Raw genomic sequence first — 19,326 nt, 5'->3', positions numbered from 1 at the left:
GTGCCTGGCTCGTGGCAAGTGCTCGGAAAATGCATCTGAGACACTGCTTAGGATTCTTCATGGGCCTCTGCACAGAAAGAGGGGAAAAGAGGAATATCAGTGGGTTCATTTAGGTCACAAGAACAGAGGGATGGCCCCTCACTGAGGGGGATTTCTTGCAAGTCTGTGTGGGGAGGTAAGAAAGACTGGAACCCGATGTCAGAACCAGAAGGTCCTCCTTCACCAACCAGGGTGTAATATCCTGTGTGTGACCAGCAGCCGCTCTGTGACCCAGTACCGACCCAGCTCTCCCTTCTTGGCATCTCTCATTTCCTGCCTTCCAGCTCCTGCTGCCTCAAGCTTCTGGTGTTTCTTGGCCCCTACTGACTGTCCTCTCCCTCTCTGTGACTCCCTGCCACCTGATGGCCACCAGCCAGCCCTTGACGTGGCTATTTGGAAGTGACATGCCTATCCCAGATCCATTTAGCTGGGTGGGAGTGGATGGGAAGGGAGCCAGATCTTGTGGTACAAAGCCGGGCTGCGGCGCGTCAGGAGACAGGTGATGGGGGTCAGAAGGGCTCTGTAGCTTCTTGGAAGTGGATAGTGGGACTGGCAGCCCAGGGCGCGGGGTCTACGGTCTGTCTGGTTTGAATCCCAGCATCTCCACCAACTAGCTGGGTTACCTTGGGCAAGTTACCTGTTAACCGATGCTCCTGCAAAGTGAGAATGATAGCAATATCCATCTTACAGAGTGGCCATGAGGGATCTTACTGGCAGCTCTCGTTCTTATGGCCTCTTCCGAATAGGAGAAATTGATGCTTGATGCCAGTGGAGATGCGGCGAAGGCAAGGAGGGGCAGCCATAAATGGCTTCTTCTCCAGACCATTGCTGGGCCAAATGGGGGCACTGGGGACAGGGGCAACTAAACCAAGCCCAGGGGAGGGGGGGCCTTCTAAACTCACACTCCTGGAGAGCTGGGTCTGCACTTTTCCTTAAAGGGACAGATAGAAATACTTCAGGCTTTGCAGGCTGGCGTCTGTCACAACTGCTCACCTCTACTGTTGTAACACGGACGCAGCTATAGACCATGCATAAACGAACAGGCGTAGCTGAGTTTCAATAAAACTTTATTTACAAAAACAGATGGTGTCAGCTGCTCCCCGGCACCAGCCCTGCCTCCGCTGTTCTGTGCCTGCCATTCTCTTCCTGCCTCCGCTGTTCTGTGCCTGCCATTCTCTTCCTTGGGAGCCGTTATTAGGCGTATTTAGGAAAACTAACCGGGAAGCCTTGCCTCAGAATTGCTACTCATCGCCCATGTGTTTCTATAGCAACGAGGGTAGATGTATGGGGCCAGTTAGCGTCTTCTGTGGCTTGAGAGGTCCCCTGGGGGGGCAGCTGTGGGACAGTGGATGCTCCTGCAGGTTAAGGCGTTGGTGATGGGCTCTAAGCAGAAGCAATGTGCTTTGGAAATAATGCTGGGTGTTCGTTGAATGGTGCATTTGATCTGAGCTCAAGATGACCAGGGCCCACCTACATGTGGAGGAGCTGAGTTTGGAGTGCCCTCTTTCCTGGAAAGATCCATGCAATGCATTGTCTCTAGAATGATTACTGGCCATCCTCTTGACTCCCGGCTGACTTAATCAGTTCTGCTCCAGGTGCACACATCAAGAGCCAAATCTGAAGCACCAAGAGTATCACAAGTTTTCATTCCCCTGGGACTCATTGTACGGATCACTCTGCAAAGGGTGCATTTCCCTCCAAAATAGCCAGTGATGTCTCTTCCTCAGGAAACTATAGCTAGGTCTGATTTCTCTTCTGGGCATAGATCTACGAGCATGTCCTAAAGGCAATGGAATGTATATAATACTTCTACCAGTACTTTCTCCCGTTATAGCTTTATTATGGCATTTCTAGCCCTTAAATAAACCATCACAGCACTCTCTGCTGGAATTTAAACAGGAAGCTGGAACAAAATGTTCATAATCCAATGGCAGAGATGATCAAGGAAACTGTCTTGAAATGGGAGTGTTGTGGTTAATAATAAGCATTGAGTGTCATTGCACTTTGGAGCTCGCAAAAGCCTTAGTTTCTGGTTGGAACATCTCACATTTCCAGGTGGGGAAGCAGAGGTCCAGAGAGAAATGTCTGACTTGAAGTTCAGCTCGTAGCAAAGGTAGGGCATGAAACCAGGGCCCAGACTTGCAACCTGTGTGCCCCACTCTAAGGGCCAGCCTCCTTAGCGTGATCCTCAGTAAAGTTTCTCTTCTGCGTTTCTTTCCCTTCTTCTCCAGGATGGCTACTTCTCTCACCGGCCAAAAGAGAAAGTACGAACAGACAGCAACAATGAGAACTCGGTCCCCAAAGATTTTGAGAATGTGGACAACAGCAACTTCGCACCCAGGACTCAAAAGCAGAAGCGCCAGCCTGAGTTGGCGAAGAAGCCCCCGAGCCGACAGAAGGAGCTTTTGAAACAGAAGCTGAAGCAGGAGAAGGGGAAGGGAGTCACGTTCCCGGGGAAAGGTGCCAACGAGGCGCCGCCTCCCGGGGAGAGAGCAGCAGTGAACAGCAGCCGTGGGAAGGATGCCCCCAGACAGCCCCACGCCAGGAAGAGCGGGGGCAGCTCCCCCGAGGTCAAGTATGACCAGCCCCCCAAGTGTGACATCTCGGGCAAGGAGGCCATCTCCGCCTTGTCCCGCTCCAAGTCCAAGCACTGCCGCCAGGAGATTGGGGAGACCTACTGTCGCCACAAGCTCGGGCTGCTGATGCCCGAGAAGGTGACTCGGCTCTGCCCCCTCGAAGGTGAGTTCCAACCCCGAGGCCGGAGAGGCGTCTCCACCTCAGTTCTTCCTCCTGCGCAGCCCCTTCCGCCCACATGCTCAGACTTTCCGAGAATGACCGCCCTCTTTTTCAAGCCCCAGATCAGGACACGCGATCTGATTTGTTTTGGTACTCCCTGAATTCTGAAGTCTTGTATAAACAAAGTTTACGAAATCAAGTTACCCTTTGTTATAGCTTTAACCAGTTGCCTTTATGGCAAAGGATAAAATACAATGAAATCAGGGATGATGTGGAAGTTGTTGGAGGCGAGGCGATTGTGTTGATATGGTTTGTTTTCTCTCTTAGCAGAATATCAGGATTAGAATTGACGTGAATATTATTGTAATTGAATGTATTTGAAAGGTTTCTAATTGGTTGCATTGACTTTGGAGGCTCTAAAAAAACAACCTTGCCATTTTCCTCCATCTAAAACTTCTTGCTTCCTCCTCTCCTTCCTTTCTTCCTTATTTTCTTCCTCCCTTCCTTCCTTATCTCCCTAACCCTCCTGCCCTCTGATGGACACTCTTCTGTGTGCTGATGACCGGTGATGAATCAGCTCTCTTGCTGTGATGTGGTGAGAGATCAGAGCTATAACAGAGGCTCTGGGTCCTCTGCAGTGTCAAGACAGAAGGTCAGAGCATCAGGAAAGCCAACTGCAGCACTGACCCAGGGCAGCAGGGTGGAAGGTGGGGGGACTGAAAGTCCGCCCGACATTGGGGGATCTAGAAGCCAGGATGGAAGACTTGGCCTAGTGTCTTCTTTACATTGAACAGATCCTTTGTTCTTCCGTCTCTCTTGATGCAGAAGGGAGGGGCGTGGTGATATGGCTCCCAAGGAAAAGTAGACTGGAAAGACCCCTAGAGAAATCTTAATCCCGCTTGTTCGTTGGACAGATAAGAATGTGAGGCCCAGAGAGGGGAGACTTATCCAGGGTTACCCAATTAATTAGAGGCTGAACTTGAGCTAAAATACAGGCCTCTTTAGTTCAAACACCAGCCTCTCTGTCGACTACAGGTCATAGAATGGAGGATTTGGATCAGTGGGGTGTGGCCACGTGCGCTAGGTGCGTAGTGAGCAGGCTGGAAGGATGCACGGGAAGCCTTCCACATGGCTCCCTCTGGGTGGGGTGTAGTGGGGACCACTCCAACTTTTTACCCAAGTTCATCTGTATTGTTGGAGTTTTTCGTAAAGAATGTCTACCTATACAATACTTTCTTTTTTTTTTTTCCTTATGGTGAGGAAGATCAGCCCTGAGCTAACGAGTGCCAACCCTCCTCGTTTTTCTGAGGAAGACTGGCCCTGGGCTAACATCCATGCCCATCTTCCTCCACTTTATGTGGGACGCCGCCACAGCATGGCTTGATAAGTGCTGCATTGGTGCGCTCCCGAGATCCGAACCCCGGGCCGCCAGCAGCAGAGCACAAGCACTTAACCACTACGCCACCGGGCCGGCCCCTACAATACTTTCTTTTAAATAGCAAGGTTTGAAAAGAAAACGTTCATTTCTCCCTTGCATTTTAACTCTTATCTAAGCTGTCTGAGTGATCCCCATCTATATTCTTGATGGGACTCGGCAGATAGAGTGTAGGAGTGAGTAAGTGGAGGGAGACTTTTCCAAAATCTCTTGTTCACCAGGACGTGGCCTGGCAGAGAAATGTCGGAGGCCTGAGTTGAATGCCCTTCCGTGAAAATAATATTGGGCACTCACTATATATGGAGGGTCGACACACTTTTCTATAAAGGGCCAGAGAGTAAATATTGGAGGGTTTGTGGGCTGTATGGTTTCCGTCACAACTGCTCAACTCTGCCAATTGTGACCCGAAAGCATCCTTCGACAATGCATACACAGAGGCACTTGGTTAGGTTCCAATAAAACTTTATTTACAGAAACAGGCAGTGGGCTGGATTTGGCTCCCGGGCCGTAGTTTGCTGACCCCTGCTGGATACCAATCCTGTATACCAGGATATACAACACTGTGCCTTGTATCACAACGAAGCCTCACACCAGCCCTATGAGGCAGGTCTGTTATCAACCCGTTTTGTCGATGAGGAAATCGAGGTTTCACAGAGGTTCAGTACTTGGCCAGAGGCACACGGCTAGTAGGTGGCAAAGCTGGTGTTGGAACTCAGGTTACAGAGCCTGCATACTTTCTCATAAGCCTCTCCCGCTTCCGGAGGCAAAGGATTTCACTTTAGCGAAAACTGTCAGACCACGAGGGTGTCCTGCGGCCTGTAGGCTGTACCTCCTTGTTGTCAGTATAGTTGCAAGGAGAAGGGAGGGCGTTAATGGGGACCAAGAGAGTTGATTTCGCCAGTAGGGACCAGTAGTTCCCACGCTTCTGGTCATACTGAGTTGCCTCCAGCGTGGTTTTGCAGTGGGAGTTTGCTGAGGGTTTCCCTGTGCCCTTTGCTGCATCAGCCAAGGTGGCACACCCTCCCGGGACCTCTGAGCTGGTTAATAAGACTGGCATTTAAGAGCCATTGCACACCCAGCCCCGGCAATGCTTTAATTTGCTGCACCGCAGCCTCCCCCTTTTGCAATAAATTTACTGTGAATAGACTAATTGTAAAATAACCCTAATTGGGTAGTTATCAATGAACAACTTCCCGTGGAACAAAACGGCTTACAATTAATAGCATTTAAGCCATAAACTATTCTTCTGCAGAAAGCTAAGATGTAATTACACCCCATACGGAGATTGTGTTCCCTTTTTGGAAACCATGACACCCGGATTTCCCTCTGCTGAGGAGGGATTTGAGCCCCAGCCCCGTCGTCCTTTTATTTCCTGCTAAATGAGGAAATGGGGGTGAGAGGGGAGGGAAATTCAATATGTGGGTAAATATACGTATGCACAAATGCATATACACACAGATGTACGCCCTGAGTTTGTCATTTTGCCAAACTCAACATCACCCAAACTTCAGCCAATACGATGCCAGAAGTCGGATATAATTAAGGAAACAATTCCTTATGGCATGAAGTCTGAAACATGCGGAGGAAAGGAAGTAGATTTTAAGTGTTGACTTTTGTAAAGGGCTCCTGCTCTTCCTACCCCCCACCCCTCCTGTCCTCTCACCCCAGCACCGCTCAAGGAAAAGGAAGCGTCTAGAACCCCAGGAGATGGTTTGCTATCTGTGGAGACATTCCTTGCTATTGTGACTTGTCTACTTCATACTCCACCGTGTGGAGAAAGCAGCTAGAAGGTGCCCCTTGTTTTCACAAGGAAAGGAGGGATCTGCAGACTGTCCGCTAACAACCGCAAAGAGTGAGATGCAGTGAGGTTGGGGGTGTTCTACTTGCTCAGGCCCCAAGGCTGACCTGGAGAGGTTCATTTCTAATCCCAGGGCGGCCCCTCATTCCTCCCAGCGTCCCCTGCGCTCACTGCAGCAGCCAAGCCTGCAGCCCCCACCCCTCCCCCATTCCCCAGCCCCCACGCTTGCAGCCCCGCCCCCACCCCTCCCCCCACAATTGCCTGGGCCTCATGTCCCTTCCTTGGGCTCTGGAGTCAGAGGGCCTCCGGTCACTGCAGCTGGACCTCTGAGTGTTTCATGGAAATGAAACCATGTCAGATTGAAGCTAAGGGTGGCCTGGGCTGGAAAAAGATGTTTTCCATCCAAAGATCTCCAACTGCTGGGATTTGAATCCTGGTTCTGGCTTTACTGCTGTGTGACCCTAACCTCCCAGTGCCTCAGCCTCCTTCTCTGAAATGGACACAGATACTCATACCCTATCCTCGTAGGGCTGTTGACTGAAATGGGATCATGCACGTAAAATGCTTGGTGCAGAGGGGAGGCAGAGTAGAGCGGATGTGTTGGGCTGTTGGTCGTAGTGTTGGCAGTGGGAGCAGTATAGACGAAGGGGACATTGAGAGGAGGAGACAGTAGAAGGCCGGCCTCGATGGTGACTTCCCGTTGCCCAGCCATGTCTCTCTTGCTCTGTCCTTCAGACGTGGCCCCCCTCATGCTCTTCCCAGCCCCTTCCACTGTTGCCCTGCACACCCACTCCACCCCTCCTTGTCTGGCTATCACCTCTTCCTGCTCCAGATCTCAGCCTAAATGCCACTTCCTCAGGGAAGCCTTCCAGGACCACACCTTCCCCAGAAGCCCTGGCCTCAGGGAACACCGAGTCTGATGAGGGGCAGAAGTCCCTTTCCCGATAAACAGCTTTCCCAGTTAAGACTGTTCAACCTGTAAGCAGCATTCTGGTGCTAGCTATTGCAACTTTTCTACCTCATTACCTTTAGGACAACTAAATGTCGGGGAGCTCCCTCCCGTGGCCCTCATGGGCCGCCAGCCTCCCTCCGTCTTGAGTTAAAATGTCCCAGGAAAGGCCTGACTGGTTACCCTGGTCCTCCTGCACTTTTTCGCCCTTTGCTGTGCCAGGTAAAGCCAGTGGCGTGATGGCAGCCCAGATGTCCAGGTGGAGAATGAGAGATGGAAAATGTGAGAAAGCAATCGGCTGGGGGTGGAGGGGGCTGCACTTTAGTGCGACCTCGGGCCTGAGCAGCTGAGTCAGGCGGGGGTTCTCCGATGAGTGACAAGCAAGCTCTGTTTCTTTCAAGTCAGCTGACCGGCTGCAGGGTGACCAGCATTTGCACAGACGGAGGAAGCCGCTCAAGTATTAAGGGCGAGGGTGGAAAAGAAGGGGGTTTCTGATAGGAAGGCAACTGTCCGTGGACCCAGCAACCCGTCTTTACCCGTCAGCCTTTGCAGGAGGCCAGAGGCTCTGGACGAATGGGCTTCTGGACGGAGTGGCTGGGGGAGGCTGGCCGCCTGCTGCGGAGAGAGGCTGGCAGATGGCACCGGCAGCTGCAGAAGGCCGTCTCCTGTTCGTCTCCACACCCTGGGGGCAGTGGGGTGACTACACAGCATGAGGAGCTGGCTTCTAGAAACCATGGCTGGCAGCCTGGCACAGAGGGAAAATGGAGACGTGGAAGTCAGCCCACTCTGAGGGCCCCAGGGCATGTGCCTCGGTTTCCCCACCTGTCAGCTAGAGACACTGCTTTTTCCCAGGCCTTTTGACATATCATTTATGAAGAGAAAATGAGGGAACAGCTGTGAAAAGCTAAAAGGCGCCACACTAATGGGGGTGGTGCGATGAAGCCAAATTGATCCTCGCACAGCTTGGCCAACCGGGTGGGGCTGACTTTCCAAAAGGCCAGGTTTGCAGAGGACCCAGTCGGACCCTTTTATTCCTCCTGCTGAGGAAGGCGCAAAGCCCAGTAAAGAGGAGGTTTCTGGTAACAGTTCGTAGGGGTTGGAATTAACTAATCCCAAAGATCTTCCTTTGGCTTCCCAGGGAGGGGAAGGAGACTGATGTGGTGAGTCCAGAAAAGATCAGCAGACCCCATTCCTTGGTCACCCACTAGGTGCCAGGCAGTGTCCGGGGCCAGGGCTCTGCGAACGTTTTCTGTAAAGGCCATGTAGTAAATATGAGGCTTTGCGGGCCATACAGTCTCCGTCACAACTACTCACCTCTGCCTGAAGGCAACCACAGACAATACATAAATACATGACCTGCGTGACTGTGTTCCAATAAAACATTATTTATGGTCACCGAAGTCTGAATTTTGCATAATATTCATGTCATGAAACAGTATTCTTTTGGTTTTTTTCAACCATTTAAAAATGTAAAAAACCGTGCTTAGGTGGCAGGTGGTACCAAAACGGGCAGCCACGGACTGTAGTTTGCCAATCCTTGTTCTAGAACCTGGGGATATAGCAGTGAGCAAAATCGGAGAAAGCCTTCTCCCGCGGGGCCTCTCCCCTGCACAGCTCGGGGCCCCGTGTCTGTTGACGTAAGGTGGACGGTGACTCTGGGAGCTGTGCAGGGCGATGGCTCCACCTCTGTGGAGCTTCTGGGCTAATAGAAGAGACCAGAGATGACAAGTGAACCGATAGACCTACAGTCCAGGGTGTGATAAGAGCTGTGAAGATAAACACAGCAGGGGGAGAGGGCCGGAGAGGGGGAACATTTGAGTCGGTGGCCACAGAAGGCCTCTCTAAGGAGCGAGTGATGGCAGTGTCATGGGGAAGAGGCAACAGTCCTAGCAGACAGCCTGGCATGTTCCAGAAGCAGCCAGGTCAGCGTGGCTGAAGCAGAGGAACAGTGAGGAGAACAGGGGAAAGGGTCGGACCCGAGGGGTACGGGCAGGTCACGGCGAGGGGTTCGCATGTGATGAGGGCCACTGGAGGAATTGCACAGAGCTTTAACATGATCTGATTTCGTTTTCCGAGTTTTTTTTTTTTTTTACTTCCTGCTACTTTTTAAAAAATCTGATTTTGTTTTATTGTGGTAAGAACGCTTAACATGACATCTACCCTCTTAACAGATTTTTAAGTGTATGGTACACTGTTACTATATATAGACACAGTGTTGTAGAGCAGATCTCTAGAACTTACTCTTCCTGCTCAACTGAAACTTTTTACACATTGAATCCGGTTCCCCATCACGGCAACCTCTCATGACCACCAATCTACTCTCTGCTTCTATGAATTTGACTATTTTAGATGCCTCCATGTAAGTGGAACCATTCAGTATCTGTCATTCTGTGACTGGTTGGTTCACTTAGTCTAATGTCCTCCAGGTTCATCCATGTTGTTGCACATTGCAGAATTTCCTTCCTTTTTAAGGCTGAATAATATTCCATTGTGAGTCTATACCATGTTTTTAATTTCTTCATTCATCAGTGGACATGTAGGTTGTTTTCACATCTAGGCTATTATGAATAGTGCGGCAATGAACATGTGCAATCTAATACCTCTTTGAGATCCTGATTTCAGTTCTTTTGACTATATTCCCAGTGAGATATCACCTCACACCAATTAGGATGGCTGTTATCAAAAAACAAAAGACAACAAGTGTTAGTGAGGATGCGGGGAGATTGGAACCCTTGTGCACTGTTGGTGGGAATGCAAAGTGGTGTAGCTACTATGGAAAACTGTATGGCGGTTTCTCAAAAAGTTAAAAATAGAACTACCATATGATCCAGCTATCCCACTTCTGATCTGAGTTAGCTTTAAGGAAGGAGTAGAAACACGGGAATGGTGGGGAGCTTCTTGCAGTGGTCCCAGTAAGAGTATATGGTTGCGGGGAAAAGCTGTTGGCCTGGGCCAATGGACTGGATGGAGGTGCCCATCAGCTGGTGATCAGAGCTCAGGGATTTCTTTTGGGAACAAAGACGACTCACACCTGATCTTTCAGCAAACATTTATTGAGCTCCTGCTGTGTGCTAGGCAGCTGTGGCCACAAGACCCCCAAGGCCCTCCGTTGGGAGGTGGGTCCCAACTGGCCAATTCCACTTTGCCTTTTCCTTCTAAAGCGCTGTGGTGTTTTCCCCCTCCCAGTCTTAGAATCATAAAGAAAGCCGGCTGCCACCCACAAAGCTTTTTAAAAAGCTAAGTGTATAGTTATGGGAAGTATCATAAATGCCCCCTTCACCTCCCTCCCACCCGCCTCTCCACCCCCCCCTTCTTCCCCCAGGAATGTTCTGCCAGCTGCACAGTTCTGCCGTTCACTTTAACACTTGTCATTAGGCTGCGTTTGTTCCCTAACTCCCATGCCTGGAAGCAAAACCGAAAGGTTTAGGCGCCGAAAGAAGATGCAAACAGCAGCCCCTGAATGAGCGGGACGTATGGCCTTCCCAGTCCTCATCTGGGCACACCCTTTCCGAAACTTCATGCATAAATAAGCACTTCCCAAGCCCCGTATATTTGAGACAAGAGAATCATGGTCAGTTGGATTTTTCTCTCCTTCTCATGTGCTCACAATGACATCTGTAGACTAGGGGATTGGGAGCGTGTTTATAACCCCGCGTTCGTGGACCGCTGCTTGGAGCAGCTTGGCGGAGAGCCGGACTAATCCGCTTCCCTTTTGTTCGAGGCAAGAAGGAGGCTTTGGGGACAGGGGTGGCTCTCCTAAGTTTCTGGGCGGTGGGGTGGAGCCCGGATGCTGGCCCAGCCCTGGAGTTCCTAGATGCCCATACCCACTCCTCCCCTGATGACCCTCCCCTCAGCACTGCCCCCTCCCACCATCCCTCCCACAGCACGTGGAGACACTGGCAGGCCAGCCTCTATTGCCAGGAATGTCGCAGGCAATTTGGGATTACTCGTAATTAAGGTTCCACACTTATGAAAAACTTCCTTTTTCATAAGTCGGAGCAGAATCACGGATTCTCCTGGCACCTGGCACCATGTGAGACACAGTATCTGTTGCTTGATGAGCGAAGGAACGAACCCCTGGTATTACATCCCCTCCCTTTTTTTGTACCTCAGTGAGAATTTAGGAGAACCCGGGGGTGCCCGTGGAAACTCATCCTCAACACGAACATCATTCTTCCCCTTAACATGCTTAAATATATGTAATTTATTTCATTCGTTCAACAAATACGTGTTGAGCAACTACCCCACCCCAGCCACGGTGCTAAGTACTGGGATACGATTAACGAGAGATGAGACCTGACCTCATGTAGCTCACAGGCCTGGGAAGAGTGAGGAGGTCAGAGGGGCGTCTCGGAGGGACCTAAAAGGCAGTGGATAAAAGGTACTCGGAGATGGATTCAGTCTTATTGTGGAAGAATGTGCTGAGGATTCGAACTGCCCCCAAATGGAACAGCTGCTAGTCTTTGGACATACTGAGTTCATTCATTCATTCATTCATTCAGCTAATGTTTATTGAGAAGCTACTATGTGCCAGGCACTGTTTTAGTGCTGGGGAAACATCAATGAACAAAGCAGATAACTGTCTTCATGGAGTTGACATTCTAGAAGGGGAAGACAGGTCATTGACACATAAAAAAGTAAAAAATATCCTATGTCAGATGGTGGTAAGTGCTCGGGAGCAAACTAAAGCAGGAAGGAGGGCGTTGCAGGATGGGCCGGGTGTGATGGGGGCCAGCAAGGAGGCCCTGTGGCCAGAGCACCGGATGGGGCCTTGTGACCACTAGGGATTTTGTTTTTACCTGAGTGACTTGGGGGAGCCACTGGAGGGGCTTGAGCAGGGTCGGGGTTGGGGGGGCTGATCTGACATGTTCAGTAGGATCCTCCTGGCTGCTGTGTTGACAGTAGACTGTAGCAGGTAAGGGTGGAAACAGAAGAGCCCTCAGGAGTTGGCTGCTGTCATACAGGTGGCCCACGTGAGGGTGGGAGTGAGCAGGCGATCTGTTTTCCGTGGAGCCAATAGCATTTGCTCTCAGATCGCACGTTGCCCAGGAAGGAAGCACCCCCTCTGTTCCTCAGTCTCTGCCCCAGCCCTGCCCTTCAGCTGTCGGGGCTCTGTCTCCCTTATCTGAGTACCCGCTGCTCGGCAGGTCCTAGGCCTCAGTCTTACCCTCACTGGGTAAGACAGCACAGTTGTTTTGAGCTTCAGTGGCTCAACCTCCCCCCTCCTGGGAGCCATGCAGAGGCCTGTGTGCCCTGGGAAAGGGATGGCAATGAGCATTTAGACATCTCTGTACAGGTGCCCTTCTGGGCGTGGAACAGCCGCCTGCTGGGAACTGAAAATGTTTGACCTCAGCTCCCTTCCACATTCACTCACTCAATAGGTGTTCATCGAGCATCCACTGTATAAGTGGGGCACTCAGTTTGGGAGATTCGTTTGGGAGGAATACAGACAGAATCCCTGTCCTCATGGAGCATACAGCCTGTTAAAGATGGGAGGGGAGACCCATGAATCAAATGAGCACAGAAATAAATGCAGAACTGCAACAGCGATCACCACTTCTGCAGACACACGTGGTCGCGTTTTTAGTTGAGCTATGAGTTAACTAGGGGAAGGGCAGGAGGGGGAACATTCCAGAACAAGGGTGCATCATGTGCAAAGGTCCTGAGGCAGGAGGAGGTGTAGGGAGGTTGAAGAACTAAGAAGACCACCAGGGGAGCTCTGAGTATGAGCAGGAGGGTCAGTCAGTCGTCTTCCCAGCCAGATTCTAATTCCGAAAATCACTAGGTTTAGATGATCTGGGTCTTTGCCTTGAGCAAGGAGAATGGAGCAGAGGTGTCTCTTGGGCCCAAACTGAAGTCTCCAGAGAAACAAAAGAAGACCAGCCCCAAAGAGGGCAAGGCTCAGGAGAGGAGGCTAAATAAAATAGTGTATTTGAGAATACTTTAATAATTCCCTCTGTTCAGCCAGCAGATATTTGCCACGCACCTGTTACAAGTCAGCAGTGGATTATTGGTGCTGGAAGCCTCCAGGGCGGGCATTGTGGACCCGCTTCCACGGCAGGGCAGTTCATGATGCTTTTCTCAGCGTCCATGAGTTCTCGGCTAGAAACCGCCCCAGGACGAGGCAGAGAATGGTGACTCACAAAGGACAGGTTTCTTGCCTTGTGAGCCATTCCTTCGTTTGCCTGCAGCTGGTTGTGTGTCAGCCACCCAGGGCCCTGAAAACAGAGACCTCGGGCAGAAAGAGAGAGCCCAGGCATGGCCCTGTTGGCAGCCTGTGGATAAAGAGCTAGAGGCAAGGACTAGAGTCCCTCGTTTTTGCACAAACTAGCTTGCTTTTTCTTCTCTCTCAAGTTATTTGGCAGTCAAGGGTTAGGAATTCCTGGGGCCAGCCCTGTGGCTTAGCGGTTAAGTGCACGCGCTCCGCTACTGGCGGCCCGGGTTCGGATCCTGGGCGCACACCGACGCACCGCTTCTCCGGCCATGCTGAGGCTGCGTCCCACATACAGCAACTAGAAGGATGTGCAACTATGACATACAACTATCTACTGGGGCTTTGGGGAGAAAAAAGGAGGAGGATTGGCAATAGGTGTTAGCTCAGAGCCGGTCTTCCTCAGCAAAAAGAGGAGGATTAGCATGGATGTTAGCTCAGGGCTGATCTTCCTCACAAAAAGCAAAAAGTGTTAGGAATTCCTTTCAATGTCACTTCCTCCTGGAAGTCTTCTGTGATTCCCTCCCCACACTCCACCTCCTCCAGTCTCCATGAGGTTCCCAGACTGTGTACCCCCAAATCACTTTACTTGCTCCGCACTGGAGTACACATCACATTATCCTGGAGTTGCCAGAGTCATCTGCGGCCCCACTTAGCCATGTGGCCAAGTCTTGTCTGTGTGTGTGTGTTCTGTGTATGTGTGTGTGTGTTCACTGTCGTACCTCCAGCCCCTGCACAGAGCCTGTGTTGGCACATCCTGAATGCCAGGCACAGAGCTAAACATTTCCATGTGTGATCTCATCGAGCCGCCACCAAAGGCCTAGAGAAAAGTGTGTTCCCTAACTCCATTTTACAGATGGGGAAACTGAGGCTTGGAGAGGACAAGTAGTTGGCCCAGGGTCACAGTTGCGAGTGGCAGACCTTGGACTGAAGCCCAGTTCTGTCTGACTTCCAAACCCATGTTTTAGCCTCTGCTGTGTGGCGCCTTTAGTAATTGCACAACCGGAATGTGTCAAATGACTAATCCGGTTTCTCCAGAGATAAAGGGAAATGCAGAGCAAATGTTAGCACCTTTCTCCAGCTGTTCATTACTCTCCTTCCTTGGAACCAAAAGGAACAGGGCACTGAGGTCCCTGTCTAAGAACTTGTGCTTAAATAATAATGCTTAACCTTTATCTAGGGATTGCTAAATGCCAGAGACTATCCTGAGCATTTTAGCCATATTAGATCATTTATTCTCATAACAGCTCTGTAGTCCAGGAAATTGACACAGAGAGGGAGGAAACCTGCATAAAACCATGCATTTCATCAGTGGCAGAGCCAGGCTCTGAGCTCAGAGACTTTGATGCCAAAGGCTAGTGCTTAACCACTGTGCTTGCTGCCTGCAGCCGTAGCTGCCTTTTGGCTGAAGGAAGCTTGTAGAGCTTTCCTTGCTCCTCGAGCTCTAGCTGTCTGTTGCAAAGAGATCCATGCAGTCAGGCAATTCTCCTGGTTCTGGAGGGGGGCCGATTCCGTCCACGACCCTCAGGACTCGCCTGCAAAGCCATCTTGGGTGAAAAATAGCCAGCAGTGGTTGCCTCCCGTTTCTCTGCGGGTTTCTAGTTGCCGTGGTATATTTGTGTTAGTGTAAAAATGACAAAGCAGTAATTTTTCATTGTATCCTTCAGTCACCCATGAGAGATTGGATTTAGGTCACAATTTATTACCCCGTGGAATTGAATCCAATTTTTAACACCATGTCAGCCATTCTGGTATTAGAGCCTTTTAATGGCTGTGAAATTTATACAATGATAAAGTAATTTAAAACATATGTAGGAAGCGCATCAGGCAAATTGATGTGTATAGAACTCTCGGTAAAAATTGAATAGGAGATAAACACGGAAAATGGTGATTGATTAGGGGATGGTTGAAAGGGTGCTCGCTTTGATAAACTCTTAATGGCGAAATTAGTAAACTAATTTATTCTTCGGAATTTTGAGGAGGGTTTGTGTTGCCCTAAATCAGAGTCAGGGCTGAGCCACAAAGTGCAAATTAATAGCTCACCTCAGAGCACGGCTCAGTTAGAGCGAGCAAGCCATCTGAGCACGGGGAGGCTGCCAGCAGCCCGGCCCTGGTGATGTTTCCAGCGGCCGAAGTGAAAAGATGCTGAGAAAACAGACCACCAGGAGGGAAACCAGAATTTTTTTTTTTTTAATTTTTAAAACTTGCTCAAATAACGCAGAAAGTGTGCTTGTTACAATTTTTTTTGTGTGTGTGAGGAAGATTAGCCCTGAGCTAACATCCGATGCCAATCCTCCTCCTTTTTGCTGAGGAAGACTGGCCCTGGGCTAACATCCGTGCCCATCTTCCTCCGCTTTATATGGGACGCCGCCACAGCATGGCTTGACAAGCAGTGCGTCGGTGCGCGCCCGGGATCCGAACCTGCGAACCCCGGGCCGCTGCAGCGGAGCGCGCGCACTTAACCGCTGCGCCACCGGGCCGGCCCCTACAGTTTCTTTAATTATTCAAATAAGATGCTATAGCATTCTCATTATTTTACAAAAACAGAAACACTGCAGATAAAGTGAAAATCCAACTTGACTAGTCCCCTCTGAGGGGTAACCACTGCAAGCGCATTTTCATTTTCACTTAGATCTTTAAACCTAACGTATGCAACAGTAGAGCTTGGTCATATGATGGGGTTTATAAATTTATATGAAACTGATGCATAAATCTGGAACTTGCAAAAATATGGCATCTAGTTTGAGGGTGGGAAAATTCAAAAATTATGTGAAACTGATGTATAGTTCCAGAACTTGCTTTTTTCTTTTGAACCTGTGTCTAGGTCTGAGACCTGTATCCCATCAGGAAATAGAGACCATTTGACTAGTTGTTCCCCTATGGATGGACATTTAGGTTGTTGTCAGTTTTTTGCTAATTTCTCAATTGTCCCGAAGATAGTGCCTAACTAGTACCATTCTAGAGGCATCGGAGAAAAGCGAATTTGCTGCTCTGGTGGATGCCTCAGGACATCAGAGCTTAATTCTCTTGGGAACCCCGAGTTGAGACTGGCTCCTGGGAGCATTAGTGTTAATGAAGTGAAGTGTTAATGCAGAGGCTGGCTCTAGGAAGGGCGTAATAAAGGTCAGCTCTTCTATTCTGGGTAGATACCCAAAAGAATTGAAAGCCATCTCAAAGAGCTATCTAAATACCCATGCTCATAGCAGCACTATTCACAAGAGCCAAAGGTGGAAGCAACCCAAGTGTCCATCAACGGATGAACCGATAAACACAATGTGGTACATCTGTACAATGACTGGAATATTATTCAGCCTTAAAAAGGAAGGAAATTCTGGCACAGGCTACAACGTGGATGGACCTGGAGGACATTATGCTAAGTGAATAAGCCAGTCACAAAAAGACAAATACTTTATGATTCCACTTATATGGGGTCTCCAGAGTAGTCAAGTTCATAGAGACAGAAAGTTGAATGGTAGTTGCCAGGGGCTGGGGCAGGAGGGAATGGGAAGTTGTAGTTTAATGGGTACAGAGGGTCTGTTTTGCAAGATGAAAAGAGTTCTAGAGATTGGTTGCACATCAGTGTGAATATACTTAACACTGCTGAACTATATACTTAGCAATAGTTAAGATGGTAAATTTTATGCTATGTGTATTTTACCATAATTAAAAATAAAAAGCTAGCTCTCCTATAGAGCTATAGGAGATAGATGTGTAGGCCTCATTCTAACCCAGTGAGGAAGGCTTCATCCATCCTGTTGTCTAGACGAGGATCCTAAGACTAAGCAAGGCTGGGTGATTTGTTGGAGGTCTACACACACAGCCAGATTACACAGAGGGTACAGATTAGACTGGCCACCTTAGGCAGGGTCCCAAGTAGAAGAGTCTTGAGGTCTGGATAAGGCATTTTATCTTTATCCTGGGGTAGTAGGGAGCGGGGTAGTAGGGAGCCACTGATGGATTTTGAGCAGGAACGGTGGCATGATCTGATTTATGCTTTGTAACAGGGATTGGCAAACTTTCCATAAAAGGCCAGATAGTAAATATCTTAGACTTCGCAGGGCATAATAAGGTCTGTGTCTTAACTACTCAACTCAATATGCAAGCAATGTGTAGGTGAATGTGAATGGCCGTGCTCTAATAAAACATTATTTACAAAACAGATCCACTATATTTGGCCCAAGGGCCGTGGTTGGCTGACCCCCATATCAGAATGAGCTATGCCCTTTCAGCTGTGGTAGGTTGGGAAGAGAATTGCGGAAGGCAGGTACTTACCTGCCTCTTCCCACATCGTTCCCCTACAAGAGTCACCTGTGTCATAACCTGGAAGTTGGTAAGTGCCTCCTCAGGAAGCAGCAAGCCCCCACCCGTGGCCCATAGGTCCCATCCTAGATGAAGCCTCTGGTCCCCCTGCTCATACTGAACACTCCCAGGAGGGAGGACCCTGACACGGTGACCTGGAGGCCCAGCCAAGCCGCAGCAGCCAGGCCAGGCATGTAGCAGCCACTGTCCCGGCTCGTGGCGCCGGCTTGACAGTGTTGTTGTTTCAAGACTTTATTGGCATTGCAGCCGGGGACCCAGAGAATTTAGAGGCGCTGTTGCCGTTGCTGTCTCAGCCTAGACCTCAAAGCGCAATTAACCTGTTATCCAAGCCTCCCTCCCTCCCCTTGTTTATTGCTGTGAACACAGGAAATGCCCTATTAAGGTGCACAAAACGCTATCAAGGAATTTAACTGTAATTTAAAAGGCTCTATGGGGAGGACCCCAGTGGCTGATTAATAATGCATTTGTAGAGCTTCAAGACTTCAGCAGATCAGTGGAGCTCGGCCTCCAGCCTTTATTTATGCATCTAGAGTCCTATGAGGCTCCTCTCCGGGGGTTGTGTACATTGGTGTTTTCTGACTTACATTATACTGGGCAGGATCCTTGTGAAATTGAGAATTGCAGAAATGGTACTGCAACTAGGTACCACCAAGACGGTAGGCAAGGACACGGGGCTCTGATCTTTGGGGTTCCGAAGGTGAATCCTGGTTCTACCAGGGGCTAGCTACGGAACCTTGAGCGTGCTGTTTAAACCTCTCTCTGCCTCATTTTTCCCATCTGTAAAATGGGACTGATGATAGTATCTGTCTTGTAGGTTCTGGTAAATGACACGATGCCTATAAAGCACATAACAGGGTACCTGGCACGTGCAGAGTAGGTGCTCATTCAGTGTTAACTGTTTTATTTCTGTCATCATCCTTCAGATTAGCATTTCCTTCTGAGGAGCTCAGGTGACTAAGGCTGGCGCAGGCTTGTTTTTGAAGCGATTAAAAAACTCCATTCTCATTTTCGCATCTCCCCCAGCACTGAGACCTTTCAGTTCTACCTCCTGAATATCACTCACTGGTCCATTTCTCTCTCCTCTGCAACCTCCCTGGCCAGGTTGCCAACATCTCTTGTGTGGATTGTGCCAGCACGCTCCTAATGCATCTTCTCGCATCTGCTCTGCCTCACTTCCCACCTCCCCACCCCCTCTGCCAAGTGAGTCTCCATTCTGCATCCAGAGTGTTCTTCTTAAGATGTACTTTGAATGTTGCTGCTCCTCTGCTGGAAACCCTCCAAAGACTGCCCGCCCACGGCACCTAGTGCGAGTCCACCTCCTTACAGTGGCCTTTGGGCCCCATGTGATCTGCCCCGCCTCTCTCCCCAGCCTCATCTTCTGTCATGCTCGCCCCTCCTCCTCCCCTTGGCTCACTGTGCCAGGGCCCCCCACCCCCAGCATCCTGCAGCCCCTAGAGAAAGCAGGCTTCAGCCTAAGGCTTTCCCACATGCTGATCTCCCCGTCCAGACCCTGTTCTCATGTCTCTCTTGGCGAGCTCCTGTCATTCCCTGGATCTGAGCTTAAATCCAGTTATGCTTTCTCGAGGGACCTTGACTTTCCTTTTACAGCATTTATTCTGGTTTGTAACATACATGTATTTGTGTGGTTGCTTGGTTAGCATCTCTTTTCCTAATTAGACTAAAATATCCAGGAAGGTAGGTTGTGTATTTTTATTTGCTAATTACCCCACCTAGCACAGAATAGATGCCCAGGATGGATGAGTGGGTGGGTGGATGGATGGATGGATCGATGGATGGATGGATGGGTGGATGGATAGGTAGATGGATGGGTGGGTAGA

General features: G+C 49.8%; 1 protein-coding gene across 2 annotated transcripts in view; it reads left to right on the top strand.

Moving 5' to 3' along the window:
- The window catches only part of XYLT1 (xylosyltransferase 1), a 301,551-nt gene that overhangs the window by 168,921 nt on the left and 113,304 nt on the right, over positions 1 to 19,326 (top strand). For both annotated transcript variants that reach the window (XM_058569969.1, XM_058569968.1), the window contains one exon: positions 2,271 to 2,778. In XM_058569969.1, coding sequence (XP_058425952.1) covers positions 2,271 to 2,778 — 508 coding nt within the window. The remainder of the gene's footprint in view (positions 1 to 2,270; positions 2,779 to 19,326) is intronic.

Source organism: Diceros bicornis, chromosome 26 (genome assembly GCF_020826845.1).
Source record: "Diceros bicornis minor isolate mBicDic1 chromosome 26, mDicBic1.mat.cur, whole genome shotgun sequence".
Taxonomy (NCBI): Eukaryota; Metazoa; Chordata; class Mammalia; order Perissodactyla; family Rhinocerotidae; genus Diceros; species Diceros bicornis.
Note: the sequence above shows the minus strand (reverse complement) of the source record. Positions and strands in the feature narration are given on the sequence as shown.